Raw genomic sequence first — 19,211 nt, 5'->3', positions numbered from 1 at the left:
ATATATATATATATATATATATATATATATATATATATATGATAGTAAGTTATTAAAATTTATTAAAAATTTGTTTTTCAAATAATCTATAACATTAATAAAGTATTATCGAAGAGTACATAAACATAAATTATACTGAAATAAAAAACTAATGAAGCACTGAAATTCAACACGGGCAGGGAAATTTGTTCAGACGAGCGCTAAATGCAGGACGAGAATGCGGACGGCGTTTATTATACACGTGTCATTCACGCACGCAACGCGCAGCCGAATACGCCTTTGGGAATTTCTCATTTTCGTGCGCAACGCTTTCCACACAACGGCCGGAAAATACATGTTGGCTGCCTGCAACGAAGCTTTTCTCAACGATCGATCGATCGAGATGGCGAGCGACTGGCTCTATCATTGTTGAACGACGTGTAATTCTGTTTTTGCGAGATTCGCACTCAAATTCACTGGGAACCGTTCCTTCCCACGCATTCTGAATTTCTTAAATCTAAATCCATGGATATCAATATAAACGAAGATTTTGAGATCAACAGATTTTTCAGGATTTTAAAGTTTAAAGAATAGTTTCATAAATCTTGATATCTGTGGATAGTAAGATCCAAGTGCTTTAACTCTTTCGATACCAGTTTCTTGACCTTTTTTTTTATACTTTGACAAAGTTTCAAAATTAAAATCAAATTACAATTTTAATATTCAGCATTACCACGGCATTTCAAAAAATAAATCTTATTATTTTTGTAACAAAACGTATTGGCATGTTTTATCTTTTTGAATTACTAAAACTAAAATTTGGCAAACTTTAATACGTATCTCATGATTGATTTTGTAGTGGAAGAAATCCCGTCCTTTCTATTATTTTCTTTTCAAAACTTTGTCGAAAACTTTTTGAATTTTCGCAGAGAATTTTTGCTCACATATATTCTCCAACGGTACCGAAAGGATTAAGAAACTGCTGATCTAGGAGATTTAGGATGCAAGAGTAAAGCAAAAGTTTAAACCGATCCCATCCTTTTTCTGCTTGTGCTTTGTGTAAAAACATGGCATCGCCACCGTATTGTATTTGCAGTAAAATTGCATGGACAAATTAGAAATTGTTCATTTTTGCTGCGAAGCTGTAGTATCATGGATAGCTTGATCAAAAGATATGTACGTGATTACTGCTTTACATAAATGTTTAAATAAATAGTATTGTGAATGTATAACATTCTTGTAAGTGTATAAATTGCCGCTTGCTTCTATCTATTTACCGCTATAATAAAGTTAATTTACAAGTCTTTTTCTGTGTTACTTCCGTTCGTTGCATGACGCTATCACACAATTAACTTTGCATGAGCTTTTGTGTAGCGTTTATATTAATAGATTATAATGCATTATAATGACAATAGTAAATATAATTCGCAGTGTAGTTGACCCGGCGCAGCGTGAAAATCTCGGCATAATTGTCCAGTACAAAGTTAAAGTCAAACTCTGCCTCGGCGCTCTAGGAGGGTAAGTATTATTACCACGTCGACTGCTAAGGGGGTAACCTAAAGCAGTTACCCAGCCCGCAATAATAATTTTTTATATAAATATAACAGCTATGAAGAGGGCATTGCCAAGTGAATACATCGCTTTTAGATTCAATTAATCACTTTGACACACACTGTTAAAAATCAATAAAAGAGCAATGATAATCCAATCCTTTCAATTAAATAATATTTTGTTACTTTCAACTTCCTTGTGTGTCAAAATGTAAATCAATTTATTTCTGTGATTAGTTTGAAGTAAATAACGAAGTAAATTCGAGTCAAATTTAATACTTTTTTTTCTTTTTTTTTTTTTCAGATAAATTGTTTAGTTAAATTTACAATGTATTGACATATAAGAGCAATAGCGACTTACAGAAATGATTAAGAATAACTCAAATTTTGTATAATTCGACATTATAAATTTAACAGTGCAATAAGATCTAAGATTTTCTTTACATTTAAAGCCACGAATATAATATTTCTATTCAATATTATTATTATTATATTCTAATTGTAGCGAATTAGTTGCGGAACTGCCCTTTATTCTGATGCATCCCAAACCGGAAGAAGAAGAACCAGTGCCGTCCACAGCTCGACCAAGTCCTACGCACAAAACTGACAGTGGAGAAGTTCCGCTCGATACAAACCTCATTCAATTGGACACGTAAGTAACTCAACAAAATTTTAATACATACTAATAAAATCTTATCTGAAATTTTTATATCTATATGTATGCGTGTATATATGAACAATTAATTTTTTTAAATATTTAAAACAGTTTTTCCAGATTTCTTTGTAAATTTTCCGTCTATTTTCAGGGAAGCAGATGGCGATGATGATATAATCTTTGAGGACTTTGCTCGTTTGAGGTTGAAAGGCGAAACGGAAGCTTGACCGTGTTCCGCTAACACTTTGACACGTATCGATCAAGTGACTTTGACGCCACCATGCCGCACGCAAGACGGAAGTTGCACAATTTCACCAATGATGCCAATAGTAGCTATGTCGCAACAACAAACTTAAACGATGTTATTGTCTGTTGAAGCGATATTATCGCTATTTCCAAGCGCAAAGTGTCAATACCGATTTTTCCACCGTTTTGACACATTTTAAAATTTATTGCAGGAATAGTTTAATGAAAGAAATAAAAGAAAGCAAAAGAGAACACAAAAGAATTGTATAAGAGAGGAATTCTACGAGCTGCTCACATTTTTTTTGTGCAATTTCATATTTTTATGTAAGATAAAAAGATTGTGGGAATGCAAATTGAAAATGATATCGAGAATCTTCTTCTTCAACAATCGCCATTTTTACCAATTGTCGAAAGTAATGGAAAATACACCGGAAGTTGAAGTTTCTCAAGAGCAAACTGTTTAACAATTTTTTTCTGTTTCTCTTTAAACGCTAGCCTATACATAGATATATATTATTTATAGAACACTTAAACTTAAATGAAATAATTAAATAACTAATTAAGCCATTTTCATGGCACATGCTCTTTATTTGATCAAAATGATTTTGATTTGTGGGGAAAGTGCGACGAATTTCATAATTGATATTCACGAATTTTTCATCAATATCGTCGGTCATTTCATGCTCTGGCTCTGAAGACTGATTTTAAGAAGAACATCCACGAATCTAGCCAATGACGTATTATCGTATAAAATCCTTAATAAAAGAAAAAATACATATAATCTATATTTGATATTTTATTTTTCAAAAATATTACAAATTAAATGTTATTAATTTAATTAGCTAATTGAGTCTAAGTCGCAGGTTAATTCAGAAAATGTGATTCAATTATTACATAATCCAATTAATTTAACTGAAATAATTTTATAATTAATTAAATGCAAGATTGATATCCAATGAGATTTTTTTTTTAGATTTATAAGCCACGATTGCGATTCTTTAAACATGGCCAGTACTGTCTTTAAGTTACACGAGCGCACGGGATAAACTTTTGTGAATCAATTTATTATCAATTTTATTTTAATAATACAGAATAAATGTATATGTGCACATTGGAAAGATCGTTTGCGTGGGACGATCGTAAGCGCTTTCTTGTTCCACGTATAAATTTCGCAGAATTAATACTTAATTTATATATAATTAATATAAATATAAAAGAGAATTAATCACCAAACCGTGAAAAAGAAGAGCTGTTTGATATTTATCTCGTTTTTCCGAGATGAAAAAACTATACAATGCTTTATTTGACAACGAGAAACATTATTTTATAAATATCTCCAGTTTTTAGAAAACCCATTTAGAAGAATTTAATGCAATAATTTAATCATATACTAAACAAGATGCGTAGAAATATGCAAAAAATGAGGAAAGATGGCGTTTCGAAATGCAGATGTCAATTTATAGATATATTTATGGATAATTTGTAGAACTTGGTAACATTGTAGAATTTGTAATATTAATCCGTTTTATCTTTTTCCGATTTTACAATCAATTAAGTTAAGACGGCGAGCACTGTTCAATCGACTTCGATATACATTTCCAAGACTGCTCGAGAATTAAATTTTCGCATCTTGCAATGAAATATCACATAATCTCGGCTCGCTCATATTAAATTAGAAATTTATAATATTGATTGCCTAATTAAATGGTTATACACAAAGACTATAAAATTAAGTTACAAAAATTGTCGAGAGAAATTTTATCATCCAAAATAAAAATATACAATTGATTGACACGTGATTACATCTCGTGATTACTTTTGTGAGAATTTAAAAAAAAACAATCCTTTTTTGTTAATTTTAGAAGTTGCTTTTAATATCACATAATGGCACAGTATATAATTTTTCCTTTTTCCTTGTTTTGATGTTGTCTATTTTTTTTACTTATCAAATTTTAAATAAACAAGAATATAGAGAAAAAAGTCTATTCAAAATATCGACTTAAATTATGTTAAATCTTGCAAAATTTAATACCATGAATTCTGAATCATTAAATAACAGATTTATTCTATGCTCTTAATTTCAAACTATAACAAGATCAAATCAACAATAAACAGTTCACATTGGCAACGAAGATAATTTGACAGTCTCATATTAATTAAAATGGAAGTTGCAAAAATCACAAAAGCTGAATAACATTGTATATGCATGTATGTCGTGTGCAGTGTGTGTATGCGTGTGCAGTGTGTGTGTGTGTGTGTGCGCGCGTGTGTGTGTGTGTGAGTATGTGTGTGTGTGTGTGTGTGTATATAAATATACACATGTGTAAGAAGCAAAGAAGAAATAGTATTTTTTATCACTTTAGCATTTACAAACTGTATCTAGACGAAATAATCAAGTATGTGGTCTACGCTTTTTTCGCACGTTTAGCGTTAAACGAGCGATGAAAATGCGGCCGTATTTCCTCATACCAAAGCTGATATATTCGTTTCCTAAAAGAAATTGCTTCTCGAGAAAGGTATTAATAGTAATTTGCAAGAATAAAAAAAGTCTATTTAAATCTTTAATCTAAGCTTAAAGGGACTTTCCAATTTTTTAAATACATATTCTTTCTAATAATAAATTACTAATAAGTAAAAGATTTATTAATAATTCAACAAATGTTAATTTCTTTTACACATATTTTATAGATATTTTAACAAAAATATTATTAAAACGCAAATTATGTCAGAAGTTTGTTTTATATTATATTGTAAAAAAAAAATGTAATATAAAATAATATCTCCTATAAAATTTTATTTGGTTAATTTTTTTTAAATTAAATTACATGGACCGGTGTTCATAACCCCTTGTTATTGTAAGACCATTTTAAATAATGTCTTAAAATGTCAATATGACTTTGTGATTTATGATATCTTAAGACTGTACTTAAGAGTTAAGACGGTCTTAAATAAAAGACTTAACTTATGAACACCAGCCATAATTATTATTATAACTGTCTAACTAGCAGCTTGCTTAGAAAGTCTCTTAATTTATTTTCATAAAACAGAAACGTACATGTTCAACGAACATAGAGCTATTTAATTAAGGGACGAATTTTTGCGATTGCGGCGAATGTCGAATGTCGACACTTCGATTATTCGTTTTTAAGCGACGTGATGAGTGTGTAAATGTGCAGGCTTGTATAATGAGAGTATATTTTATATTCGCCCGCGGGCGCGCACATATTTTTTATATGATCGCAAGCGGTAGATCATTAACATTCTTATTGTGATCGTTCGAATCACAAAAAAAGGATCGCGCCGCACAAAATCAAGGGAAATAAATAAAGTCAATAAGGATGCCGTCTTTGTAATTCTAATATTGAGAGATTGTTTTCTTGCGATACAAGAAAACCATATCATACATACAGAGTGTCACGGAAAAAAAACGCGAATCTTATCGACTTAATCATATAATGTAAAGTTGAAATTGTTTTCTATACAAACTAATAATTTTGTCATTTTATATGTAGGTTGCACATTTGATATTATTATAATTAATTACATGTAACTGATATTTAGTATTGATATTATATCGACAAGAGGATTTGGAAATTTCAACTTTAAGAATACAGTTTTAACGCGATATTTTTTGAGACGCTCTGTACTTAACGAATCACTGCGAAAAGAAAGGCAAACGATTACGCTTCTTTGATATAACGCATTTTGCACCTGGGAACTCACATTTCTCTCATTTTATATCTCGTTTAACTAAAAATTGCATCTATTTCTAAAACAAAATTGCAAACAGGAAGCTGTTGTGATTGAGCATAGCGAAACGCGGATATGCTGTTATCCGAATGGTTGTCTCATATAGTCAAATTAATTGATTGCTCCGAGCATAATAGTAAATGGCATAAATTAGACACAGAGGAAAGAAGACAAACAGAAAAGGAAAAGAAAGATAAGATATTACGTAACCTGAGAGTGTATCTGTAATTAATGTAATCGGGTTGATGTACAAGTATTGTGGTTCTCTGCAACTGTTATACATGTAAATCATAAGAGAAAAGAAAAAAGAAAGAAGAAAGAGAGAGAGAGAGAGAGAGAGAGAGAGAGAGAGAGAGCCATTATTGCTAACTTGTACATTATATTAGGGACGACTTATTTATTGAAGCCGCGCGTTTGTTAGTTAGCAAACAAAGTCGTGTGTCGTTCATGATCGTTCGCTGTTCACTCGTGAATAATCCGTTTTGTATGTAAAAGAGATTACGAGAGAATTAATAAAAAAAAAGGAGAGAAAGAGAGAAAGAAAGATCGCGAGAGTGTGCGTGTGTGTAAAGTAAATAAATGGCATAAAGTAAATATATATAATGCATAATATATTGTATATGTAAAAATCGTGTATTCTCATATTGTAACTAGCTGTAATAATTTAATAAATCCTGTATATCGAAACTTACATACCTCTTACATATTTTTTAATAACATTCACTACGTTGAACTATTATTAAATGATTTTATTTCACTATTATTAAATGATTTTATTTCCTTTACATTCCTCTGCATCTTTATAAAAAAATTTCTTATATACGTTTTAATTCCGTTCGTAACAAAAAAAAGACATTTAGTTGGGATAATTGCTGTGAGTATAGCAACTATTTTATTTTATTAAAATTTAAAGTAATTATTAGTAATGAGACAATATTGAAAGAATACTAATTAAAGAAATACTTTTTTAAAGTTTCTCGGTTTTTCCAGACGAATTTACTGTAACTGTATAAAATTATGGGATGCGTATGGCGATACTGTTCTCAGCTCAAGCTTTCGAAATTGGAAAAGTTTCTTAATTGGCGAAATAACGTGTAATTAACGAAGCGGCTTTACTTAATACAAAAGCTCTCTTCCTTGACGAAATTAAATATACGTCTTGTTAACGAAAACGTTCTTCTTTTTCAGCTGCTAAGACGATTTAGAACGGATAGTTGGTAATATCCTTGCATGTGTTTACAAAAGTTTATTCGTAAAAGTAAATGACTTAACATACAAGAGAACTAATACGCACACACAAATATTTTAAACAATAGCTAAAATATATAAAGGATATTTTAGTAAATTGACATCAATAGTTAAATTAAATAAGTATGATAAGTAAGACGAAATTAAATCACACATAATCATATTATGATATGATAAATAAATTCTGAAGTATTTTAAACAATTACCATAATTTTAACTTTGAAACTAACTCGAGCACGAAGAATGAGGATATTCGAATCTCTACCGCGGTCTGTAGAAGTAATTTGCCAACCGCGACGCGGGAAGGAGGTCGGAGCTGAACTAAGGGTGAATTCACCATTTCATTCATGTAGAAACTTTATTCAAATTCAGCCATCTTCCGTCGCAAATTCGAGTCATAAATCGCGTGGCATGAAGCGGAAAAACGAAGAAACAAAAGAAGAAGAAAAAGCGAGCGCGAGGACACATTTACAACACGGAAGAATTACGTGGCAGAAAGGAAGAAATCGGCTGCGTCGTAAAGAAATAAGGGGAGGTTCGCGATAATGGAAGGGAAAGGGGAGGACACGGGGGAGGAAAGCGGAAACGAAAGAAAAAAGGAAAAAAAGGGAAATACGGGAGAGATACGGGAAGGGAAGTTGGAAATACCAGGAAGTTGGTGGCGCGCCAATTTTTAGCGCTTCTCCGTCTCGCTTCCATTCTGCTCATCTCCTTTCATTTCTCACCACGCAGCCTCCGTAGCTTCCTTTTCAGTATGATCCGCGCGGTCCGAGCGCGAGCATCGTGTACTCCAGATTGTTATTTCGTTGTCGGGTTGCTTATTTCGTTACTACGTGAAAAAAAAAGAAAAAGACTAAAGCTTGTGAAGGGAATCAAAAATTGAATTATTAATTGAACTTATAATGAATTTTTCAATAAATTATTTTAATGAGTACAGAGACAAGCGATTGCTACGCACAGACATTACTTATTTTAAGGAGTTTAACTGATTTTTGTCATAGTTTTGTAATAGTAATCTTCGTATATATTTATTTGCGTTGTAAATATGTAAAGTAAAAAAATATCTTCTGCCAGATATTTTTGATAATCTTTCTAAATAATATCTGATAATTTGTTTATTGATTCATCGATTTGTACGTATTTTCCAAGTTCTCGATACGTTCTAAATGTATAAAATATACTGCATTATTCTACTGTATTATTTGCATAGTCATCAATTTTATTATTTTGTGAATATATGTCGAAATTATTTTATTAAACGTTTCACGAAGCATACACGAAGCATTGAATTTAACAAGTTAACTGATCACGACATTAAACGGGTTGCTTTATTGACTTTCAAAAAGATTAACTAATCCTTTGTTATGGTAATTTTGATCGACATTATTTGCACAATAAGTGCGTAAGATGAGTCTTCCATCAAATACTTTTCTCGCGCTTAAATTCATCAAACTCGCGAATTTTCAGAATTTTTATATTTTATATTCTATAAAGCCAATCGAACTTTCACACTGCGAAGAAGAAATAATAGATACTATTCTTATTTAACTCTTATTCTTATTTACATATAAAAAATAAATTTATATTACATTCTCAACAAATAGTTACCATTGTAATTATTAAATTAATTATTAATTGTGAATCGTACCAATTAATTTAATAAGTTTTATACAGATTTTCATAAATATTGCGAGGTAGATAGAATACAAAGTTTGATTTAGTATGTTTCGATTTCTGTGATTAACAACCTCGTTCATCGAGATTCGTACTCGAGCTGTCGCGCATAAAAAGTTGGTAGAATCGCGCTACTTTGCTATTCAAATATCGAGCGAGCCACGAGATTTAATAAATCCGATCGACCGAATTCATTTTGGATATCGAAGAGCCGCGATATCATACAACATATAGATTCATGGTTTCATGAGCTAAAAGATGAAATGCGACACTGAAATTCAAATCAGTTTCTTAGCGAGAGATACTATTAATATCACGTATAAATTGAATTACGCTGGCCATTAATCCTTCAATTATAAATTTCGATAAATATCTTTTTAAAAATTTATTCATCAATTTTTAATTGTTGTATAATACATAAATTGACATAACATCAATAGAGAAAGCAGTTATGAATAAAATAAAACAATTTTTTAAAAATAAAAATAAAAATCTTTCTGTAATAAAGTTCTTAAATAGCGCACGATAAGTTTATTAAATAAGTTTACTAAATTTCTAAAATTTAGACAGTATTTCCAAAAAAGTTTATTATTTGCACAAATCCTTTCAATATATTGTTTCAATTTATTTGAATTATTTAGTATGTCTTTTATTTTAGTATGTATTTATTTTCTTAATTTTTTATCACAGACATATTAACCCCATATTTGCGAAAAAATTTGCAATTAAAGAATTAAAATGAAAATATTTTTTAGGTTATAATATTAGAGAAAATTCATCACATAAACTCATTTGACCTTTGATGGCTTTCCTATTTGACACTTTCGGCGAAAATTGTCACTCAAAGTCCTTCAGAGAATTTGTGAGAGATGACTCCATAAATGGATTTCTTTTGTAAACGTCTAACATTTAATAAATCATATTTTATCAAAGTCATAAAATTTCAGAGGATGGAAATAATAGCGCGTGTACAAGTAAATAAATATTTATCTTTATCGTCTCCCGTGAATGTTCGTAAAGTTGAAGAAAAAAAACAATCTCGATTTGTGAAATAGACGAGTGAAAATTCCAAGTAAAGAAAGTAAGAAGTGTCTCGACTCTGTCTGAGGTTCAGACAATGAACAAATTGTACCGACGACGAAACGAGAGCATCAATGGCGTCGAAACGCGAAATACAGAAATTGAAAAAGTAAGTGCAATCATAAAAATCGATCGTATACAATGTCTATTTTCTTTTAGGATTAGATCACAGATATTGTCCGTTGCAGAACTGATTTATTTATTTCGTCGCAATCTTGTCAAATAAAAAAAGAAACAGCTAATAAAAACAACAATATTTTTATTAGGACAATTTCTTTTTAGTTTACAAATTCCTTTACACAGACAGATCTTTATAGATTTAAAATATATAATTTTTCTTAAAATTCTTTGATTCTTAAAAAAAAAAGATATATATTGAATTTATAATCTTATCGAAAATATATTTGAATGTATCTCTAAAATGTATTTCTCTATTTCAGATATTTCACTGAATATAATTATTATACATATATGACAAAGTACAGTTTTTATTATTCTTGGAATTATTATTTAAACTGCGAAACTGAAGCTTTAAGATCCAAAATGTTAGAAAAATCCATTGAAGGGTTGAAAGAATCTGGGCTACACTAAGCATACGTCATTTAGTTGCGAAGAAAAAAGTTATTGTCGTTGAAGCGCGAATTTTAAGTGCCGTCATTTATGTAGATGCAATTCGATTAGCCGCGAGACTCTCTCATTAATCTCGCGATCCCTTTATCAGGGAGATGTAGCTATTGATCTCGTTGCAATGCCGAAGCATACCTCGAGCCTTCCTGTAAACCATTTACTTTCGGCGAAAGTTCGACATTTTATTAGCTGAATCGCATACGGCACCCTCCAGACCTGTTGCTTTAATATCGTCTTATTTTTTTTAAATAAGAATAAGGTGATTCAATCACCTTTATGTCCTTCCTAATCCATTTCTAGCACTTCTTATACGTAATAATAAAGAATATTATTCCATTTGATCGTTTATCGTTACTATTTTTCATTTTGTTTTACTTTATATAAATCTACCTTAGTCTTTATTTTTTTCTTTATTTTTATATTTTAATGAATTTCAATTTAATATATTTGATCATTAATACCTGTTAATGCGCATTACGTCGTATTTTCTGTTTAATAAAGGAAATGTATGGACAACAAACGCCGTGAGCTTGAATTTGCAATAATACATGGTAAAAAGTCATAATTTCCGGCTTTCTGTTCATGGAAAGCGGAAATAACTGGATTATTGTCGACCTTTTCTCGGGATCCGTTCTTTTTTTCTCTCTCTTTCTCTCTCTCGGAAAAATTAACATGAAACATCACGATTAATTCGTGTTCTGCCGAAAGGATCGATTATCAGAACTCTGCGTATATTATTAAAGACAAATGTTATTATATATTTAAGAATCGAGGAATCCTAAAGTTAAAAATATAACACATTTATAATTCTGAGCAAAGGTATTTTTGTCTTAACTATTTCATAAGTTACTATTTCAAGTTTACTATTTCATAAGTTATTGGTCAGTCATAATGAAAAATTCGTCGCTTTTTTATGAATTTTGTAATAATAAATTCGCAAGACATGTTATATATATAAATATTTATCGATATAACTGCGACTAGTCAAACTTTATCAACGTAAAAATGGCTTTTTGTAGAAAATTGTGGGGAGAAATAAATAAATATTTTTCGTTATAATTGATATTGAAAATTTCAATCAATCGACATTTGACGAATTTAAAAAAAAAATCAAAATAAATATCCTTTTGCCACGACAATGGAAAGATTACTCGATATTAATTCTAGTTGATTAATAAACTTTAATATGCCGTAAAAGAATATATAGAATTATATAAATATGCATAAAAAATATATATAATAAAATTTATAATGGAAATATATAAAATTATCTACTTTAATTATTATAATTCTACATGTAATTTTTTAGAGGGTAAAATTATAACAATTATAAAAGAAAAAGAAGCAAATTATCAGCGACGATTATCAGATGCGGTTTTAATCATTTTGTGGATTTTGTTTCGTAAATATAAAATATATAATCGTATAATTTTTGTACATTAAGTATATTTTTATATTTTAACATTCATATGCTTCTAATGCTTTAATGGACGACAAGCTTGCAGAGTGCACGATCGTGCATTCAAATAAAGAAAAAAATTTATCTCAATACAAAACAAACTTCGTTTAGTTACACAGTAACTACTAATTACATAGCAATGTTATAGCTGCTCAAGAATATTAATGAGCAGACAATTACGAGTATCTTCTTTAATTTCACTATTAAACTTATACCCAATTTGAATTATTTTTAATCATTTCTGTAACTTTGGACTGCTCCTACCCTAATATTTGTCACTAATTTAGCTAAAACAATTGAGCTTAAACAATTTAACTCAAGAAAATGTATTAAATTTGATTCAAATTTAAGTTTATTATTTAAGTGCATACATTAATATGGATGTGATTTGTTTTGAAATTAAACAAATCACATATATATATCCATCCATAGAAGTGAATTGATTTACATTATGACACATGGAAGTTAAAAATAACAAAATGTTATCCTTATTTCGAGGAATTCTTTCATGTCTGTTTAATAATGTTTAACAAGAAGACAATAATCTATTAATTAATTGGCCACATATTACAAAACTCTGATAATATCTTCTTCTTTAGGTGCTCCGACATAGTAATTGTTTCGATGACTCGCACTGTCATTGGCCTTAAAAGTGTCAGTAGTCAATTGTAAAGCCGTATCACTTTCCACGCGGGACTAATAAATTACATCCGCATCTCCCATTCTCTTCCATCGGTCCCGTTCTCGAACGCGTGTTAACTCATGCTCGTTTTGGTGCGAGCACATCGGTGCTGGCACGGTTCACTTCAACCCCTGTTGATGCACTTTCGCGGATCAAGTCACTTAGGCTTCGCGCCTCAGCTTCTTGCAAAATCGAAAAATCCAACCCGAATGCAATTTTGGAATTAAGCTCCAAAATTGCGAATCACGATGGGCGAGTAGTAAATATCTTCTAGCATTTTCCAATCGTTGGAAATTGCATCGTTGGAAAATTTGTATTAAATTTAACACATGTCCTAAACAGTCCACTTAAATTTATTTTATCAATTCGAGTGAACACAAAATGAATATAAGTTAGGTTATACAAATATTGTAAAGAATATAAAAGAATATAAAAAGTACTGATATAAAAAGTACTCATGTTTTCATGTCAACAAAACATAAAAATATTTTAATAAAAGTAAAATAAACATCTATGATACCTTACTCATTTATTCACGTACTCATACATAAATTGTATTATTTTGACCCTAAGAAATGTTAAATATCAATTTAACCCAAATTATTTAAATAACATAACACAATGTTAAATTAATAAAATTTTGACGAGGATTTGAATGGACGGTTTTCAATACGAAATATTTTTTGCTGTGTGTGTTTAGCAATAAAAGTGTGTAACCATTCATCAAAATATGTCACAATTATCCAGCGAATACATTTACACTGCTTTTCTTTTTTCTCTCATTTATTTCTTTCAATGTGAGTAGTAATTAATTATTTCATTATACTTGTCATTAATGTAATTTCTCAATGAATTTGCGATGTATACTAACTTATAAATATCTGTATATATTATTGAATATCATAAATACATACTTAAGATAAGCAAGATGACATATGGCAGCACATATATTGTATTTGACTTTGCAAGTAACACATGTTACATGCAGGTCGCGCAAGAATAATGTTTATTTTTATACATGGAATATTATATATAGCAAACTTTCGTAAATATAAATAGATCAAGTACTCTTGCGCGCGTCGCAATATTCCGTCACGGCTTTAATGTACTCAACTTCATTATTCATGCCCTGAATTAATATATCGTTATCAACTTTCCACGTAAACTCAGCGGAGAGCTGTATCTTCGTATCCGGGGAACAGAAAATCGGTTTTCAGTTTTCCTCGTAAAATTTTACACTCGCGATACCCGCTTTAATTACACTAATTACAAATACCAGTTGACGCGCGAATTTCGCTTCGGCTAAATGAATGAACTGTAGAATAGATGTCTCTATAAAGCTTTTATTATCAGTATTACTAATCACAGATTTAAGCAAATGATATAAATAAATTATGAATAATATATATTCATAATTAAACTTATATATGTCATTCATTCTATATAAGTAATTCAAAGTTAGTAATTAAAAAGAGACTACATATAGATATAATTTAAAATTCAGAGAAAAATCTTAAAAAATATAAACATTAATTAAAAAATATACCGGCAACTGAAAACAATAATATCGCAGTAATTGGAAATAATTTGCGTTTGATTTTTGACAATAGTATATATTTCACTTCTCACGACAAATCGAACGTTTCAGTTTCAATCGAGTCATCTTCAGCGATGAAGTTAATTAAGTGTGATATTCTTGTTAATGTGATTTATTATATAATCGCAGAATGCAGTAAGGAAAGTCTCTCAATTCCAAATTTAAAAGATTGACTCTCAAAAATTTGTACGACTAAATGATCGCTAAAGGAAAATAACGAATTAGCGATAGGAGGAATTGCGAGGAGGAAAGTGAATCTTAAAAAGACTTATCCACTGCATACTCGAGGACATTAATGTATCAGAAACGAAAATAGAAAAGTATCATTCGGTGCGGTTATAAAGCTGAAACATTCGATCGATTTGTCATGTAAGACGTGAAATATACTATTCGTTATTGTCAAAATCAAACGCACCATTACTGCTCTTGTATGCCCGTATATTTTTTTAATTAATGTTTGTCTTAGTATCTCGAGAGCTCAATCTAGATTATGGCTTAAAAAAGTATACTCAAAATTTTTCAAATTTCATAGTTTTGTTAACAATATTAAAATTAAAATCCTTGAAAATTTACACATTTCAAAATTTTGTATAATCTATTAAAATTTTTTTTTCAATCTTTTAGACAGCGAAGAGTTGTTTTAAAAAATGTCAAAAACTTCTTCGAGAAATTTAAATAAAAAACATTCGATTTATAAGATTATATCTTTTTGTAATTTTCTTAACTTTTAATTCTAAAAGCTTAAAATTGGCTCTCGGTATTGTTTAAAATTATTTATTAGAAAAAAAGAAATGAGTTATTAAATTAATATCATAAGATAATATTAAAAAGAAGATAAAAAAAGAAGTTACTTTTTATATCGAAAATTCAGTTTTGATTTTATAATACTATTCGTATAACGAGTGAACCCGGATAACATGTACCAGCACGTCATTGACGAGCAAGCTTACCAAAGTAGCAATTTGTCCGAGGATCAGCATTGTCGCGAGGTAGAGAACACGGACTGTCGATATCGTGTACGTCAGTTAATCCGACCAGTGGGGTTCCGGCAAATAAATAGCGACCCTGAAGGAGACTGACATTTTTGTAACCCGCCCTGTGGAAATATCCGAACGGATCGCAGATCGCACGCATCCGATCTTATATATTTATCGATAGCCTACGAACAGGCGCCGATCCTTTGTTTATCGTGAAGAAACGATACTTTATTCGTAAGACTCTATCCGCAATCAATGCGCAAATGTCGCTCTCCTTTCCTTTCTGATTGAACGTTGTAAACGCTGTGAGTTCCTGACGATAAAGAAACCGATGACAAAGCCCATTCCGATCTCCGATTAATTAAAAAAAAAATGAATAAAACAAGACAATATCCCTAAAAAATTAATCCGCTGTTAAATTAAGCTTGTTCAGCTTTTTATCAATATTCTTAAAAATTAAATTATACAGCATTTAGGATTTTTGTATCATTTTTAATACATAATATTTCATTTCATTCGATTAATATATGTTTTACGCTCGAATAACCTGCATCTGCATACGTTGGTTTAATTTTAGTAAATGATTACTTCATACTTATTATTTTAAATTTTAAATAGAACAAATGCACCAAAAAAATTTTATTTTAATTTTTTAATCTTTATAAAATCATAAATTAAATTAAAATTTATAAATGTCATCAATTTTTCCGTGTAAGAGAACTGTATCTCTAGGAAATAGGAAATATATTTTTAGTTTTTCTCATTAAAAAAAAAAATAATAATAATCGCTCAAAAATTTAATTACATGATTAATTTAATGTCGTGTTCTTACTTCAAAAGTAACAAAACTAATAAAATGTAATTTTTTTATTTATTATGAATGAGTCAAATAAAGATTAGTCTATCAATCATAAAACATAAATTAACTTAACTTCATAGTCCATCTGTCAAGTAACAATTGTGTAATTCTTAAAGTTTTCAAAGAGTAATATCTTCTACAAAAAATGTATACGTATTTTGAGTTGTGCCATTATTATAAGTCAAAAAAAAGTCTTCTACAGAGAACATTTAGATTTAAGACAGTTTTGGTAATGGAAGTTCGAAAAAGAAATATTCTATTTTAAATTTATTCATTTTTTTAGCTGTTTAAGATAGATAAATATAAACTCTTGATATTATTTTGAATTATGTCACTTTTGATAAATTATCCTGAATTTGTTATAATTTCATAAGATATTAAAATCATCGTGATTAAAAAAGAATGGTTTTTTTTTAAGAATTGTGAAAACAAAAATAATAAAAATAAACTCTTCTTATCGCAAGCAATATTATTTCATTAATCGATAATTTTCTGTCAAGTTCAAAAACAGGTTTCCCTCTTTTTCGAAACAACTAATATTTTAGTTGTGTTGAAGGGAACGACATTATTTCTCCTAAACTTTCAATTTATTTCAAGAGAATGACGAGATTATGGATATAAAAGTCTTATTATTTCTTCAGATTATCTTCAGAAATACTTCAGATCGGCATAAAGACTTCGCACACACGTGTTATCGATCGTGACTGAAAGTCTTAATCCCAAGGACTCCATCGAGGGTCGTCATGCTGGCTTCGGAGGGCAATTTCACATCTTGGGCCAATAACTGGACGACGCTACTGCACCAGGTGTCCTGCAACGACACTCTTTCGGGTTGTGCCGAAGAGTGCGACATCGTTTCCGCCGGATTCGATCATCTTTGCACAGCGCTCGAGAGAGGAACATTCACCGCTTCTTCGATGACGCTGTTTTGTACACCTTGCGATTACGCGAGTTGTAACGTCAATGTGTCCTTACTTCTGAATGGCCTCGAGAGTATTGAGGGCGTCTTTCTATCTAGGATACCGACCAGGAATTGTAATGTCACATCCATCGAGGAGGAAGTAAGTTTTCTTAGAAAGTAAAGACATCAAAGTATCAAAATTTCCAGGTTGAGAATTTAAAATTCGCGTAGTTCAACTTACGAGAGTTTGAAAATATAAGAAAGGACACTCGAGGATAAATTAGCTTATCGAAGATAAGTATCTTACGATTTCAAAACTCAAAGAATTAAATATTAATCGAATATCAAATAAAAAGATGGAATATAATTTCAAAAATTGAATTTCTTTAATTGAATTTAAATTTTTCATATAAGTTCTCAAAATTCTTTTTTAACTAATTCTTAAAGGTCCAGACATCATAAATAATTGAAAAAACATTTTTAAGGTTGTAAATTTTTGAAATGTATAAAAATTTGAAGTTTCGAGGATTCTGATTTAAAATACATTAAAATACATTAAAAACAAATAAAATTGTTAAACATAATATTCGATTGCGAACTATAGTATAAAATTAAAGTATAAAAAAATCTACGAAATTTGAAAAATTTTAAATATCCTTTTTATTTAAGATTTCTTTTTTGAATCTCAAATTATATTATATCTATTCACTTGAACATTTTTCCCTCGAAGCGATAAAGTTATTCGATTTCCGTCCAAGGATGACATGTAAAGATCTTCATTTCGAAGACGCGAGGGACGATATTTCAAATCCGAGACGGCCCTTAAAAATTATCGCTTTTCGTTTTGATATCTTGGAAATTTCAACTGTCCATCTCAGACGTAACGATAAATATTCCGGTGTTTTAGATTTTGGAATGCTCGCCCGCCGGAAGCATCGCCGAGGACCTGGCCGTGTCTTGCTCGCACCGATCCAGGATCGACAGTACGGGAATAAAGACACGTCGATTTGATTGGAGCTTCTTATTCGTGGCGGTGTTCATAGTTGCCGGAGGACTGGGAAATATATTGGTTTGTCTCGCAGTGGGTCTGGATAGAAAACTCCACAATGTGACGAACTACTTTCTACTATCACTAGCCGTGGCTGATCTTCTTGTCAGCCTCTTTGTCATGCCTCTCGGTGCCATACCTGGCTTTCTGGGTGAGTTATGAAAAGACCTTATGAATTCGCCTCTCTTTTATTTTTCAATTTTTATCTCCCTTTGAGTCCTTTTAATTTTCAGCTGTAGAACCTTTGCGCACAAAAAAAAGATGCTTTCTAGTAAAATATTTACTATTAATTGAGAGCAAAAGGATACATAAAAGAAATTTTTATAAACATAATCTTAGAGATTTTGTGAGCAAAAAAAACAAAGTGCAAAAGTTATTTTATCAAAAATTATGAATAACTTTTTGATAAATATTATTTTTTGATTGATCGAAAATAAAAGATATCTTTATTAATTCCAGTGGCATTTCTTCGTAAATAATAACATAAATTAAAAAATTTTTTTTTGAAAATAGCAACAGAAGAACTAAAGAACTTTTCGGAAAATTGTGAGCTTTTATTACTTCAAAAGATAGAAAAAAGATTTTTTAAACTTCCGTGAAATTCAACGTGTAATTTTTTTTAAAACGCGTATTAAAAAGATGTCTTTTACTTAAAACTTTTAATACAATTATTTTTCGTAACTTCTTTATGAGTCATTTTCTCACAAAAATCTCTAAAGATTTATAAAAAGTTTCCTTATGTACCTTTAATTCTCAATTAGCAGTAAACATTTTACTGGAGGTGCCTCCTTCCGTGCGCAGAACATTTATAATCCCTTAATCAAATAAGACGTGTGTGTGTGTGTGTGTGTGTGTGTGTGTGTGTGTGTGTGTGTATAC

General features: G+C 30.1%; 2 protein-coding genes across 2 annotated transcripts in view; both read left to right on the top strand.

Moving 5' to 3' along the window:
• LOC105621907 (beta-arrestin-2) overlaps positions 1–2,411 on the top strand; it is an 11,751-nt gene extending 9,340 nt beyond the window's left edge. Inside the window, exons 6-8 of the mRNA XM_012203343.1 lie at positions 1,411–1,497; positions 2,035–2,181; positions 2,336–2,411. Of these exons, the coding sequence (XP_012058733.1) occupies positions 1,411–1,497; positions 2,035–2,181; positions 2,336–2,411 (310 nt within the window). The remainder of the gene's footprint in view (positions 1–1,410; positions 1,498–2,034; positions 2,182–2,335) is intronic.
• A 14,715-nt stretch (positions 2,412–17,126) lies between these two features.
• Positions 17,127–19,211, top strand: part of LOC105621906 (5-hydroxytryptamine receptor 2B-like) — an 18,996-nt gene continuing 16,911 nt past the window's right edge. Inside the window, exons 1-2 of the mRNA XM_012203342.1 lie at positions 17,127–17,444; positions 18,192–18,483. Of these exons, the coding sequence (XP_012058732.1) occupies positions 17,127–17,444; positions 18,192–18,483 (610 nt within the window). The remainder of the gene's footprint in view (positions 17,445–18,191; positions 18,484–19,211) is intronic.

This window comes from Atta cephalotes (assembly GCF_000143395.1).
Source record: "Atta cephalotes unplaced genomic scaffold scaffold00038, whole genome shotgun sequence".
Lineage (NCBI taxonomy): Eukaryota > Metazoa > Arthropoda > Insecta > Hymenoptera > Formicidae > Atta > Atta cephalotes.
Note: the sequence above shows the minus strand (reverse complement) of the source record. Positions and strands in the feature narration are given on the sequence as shown.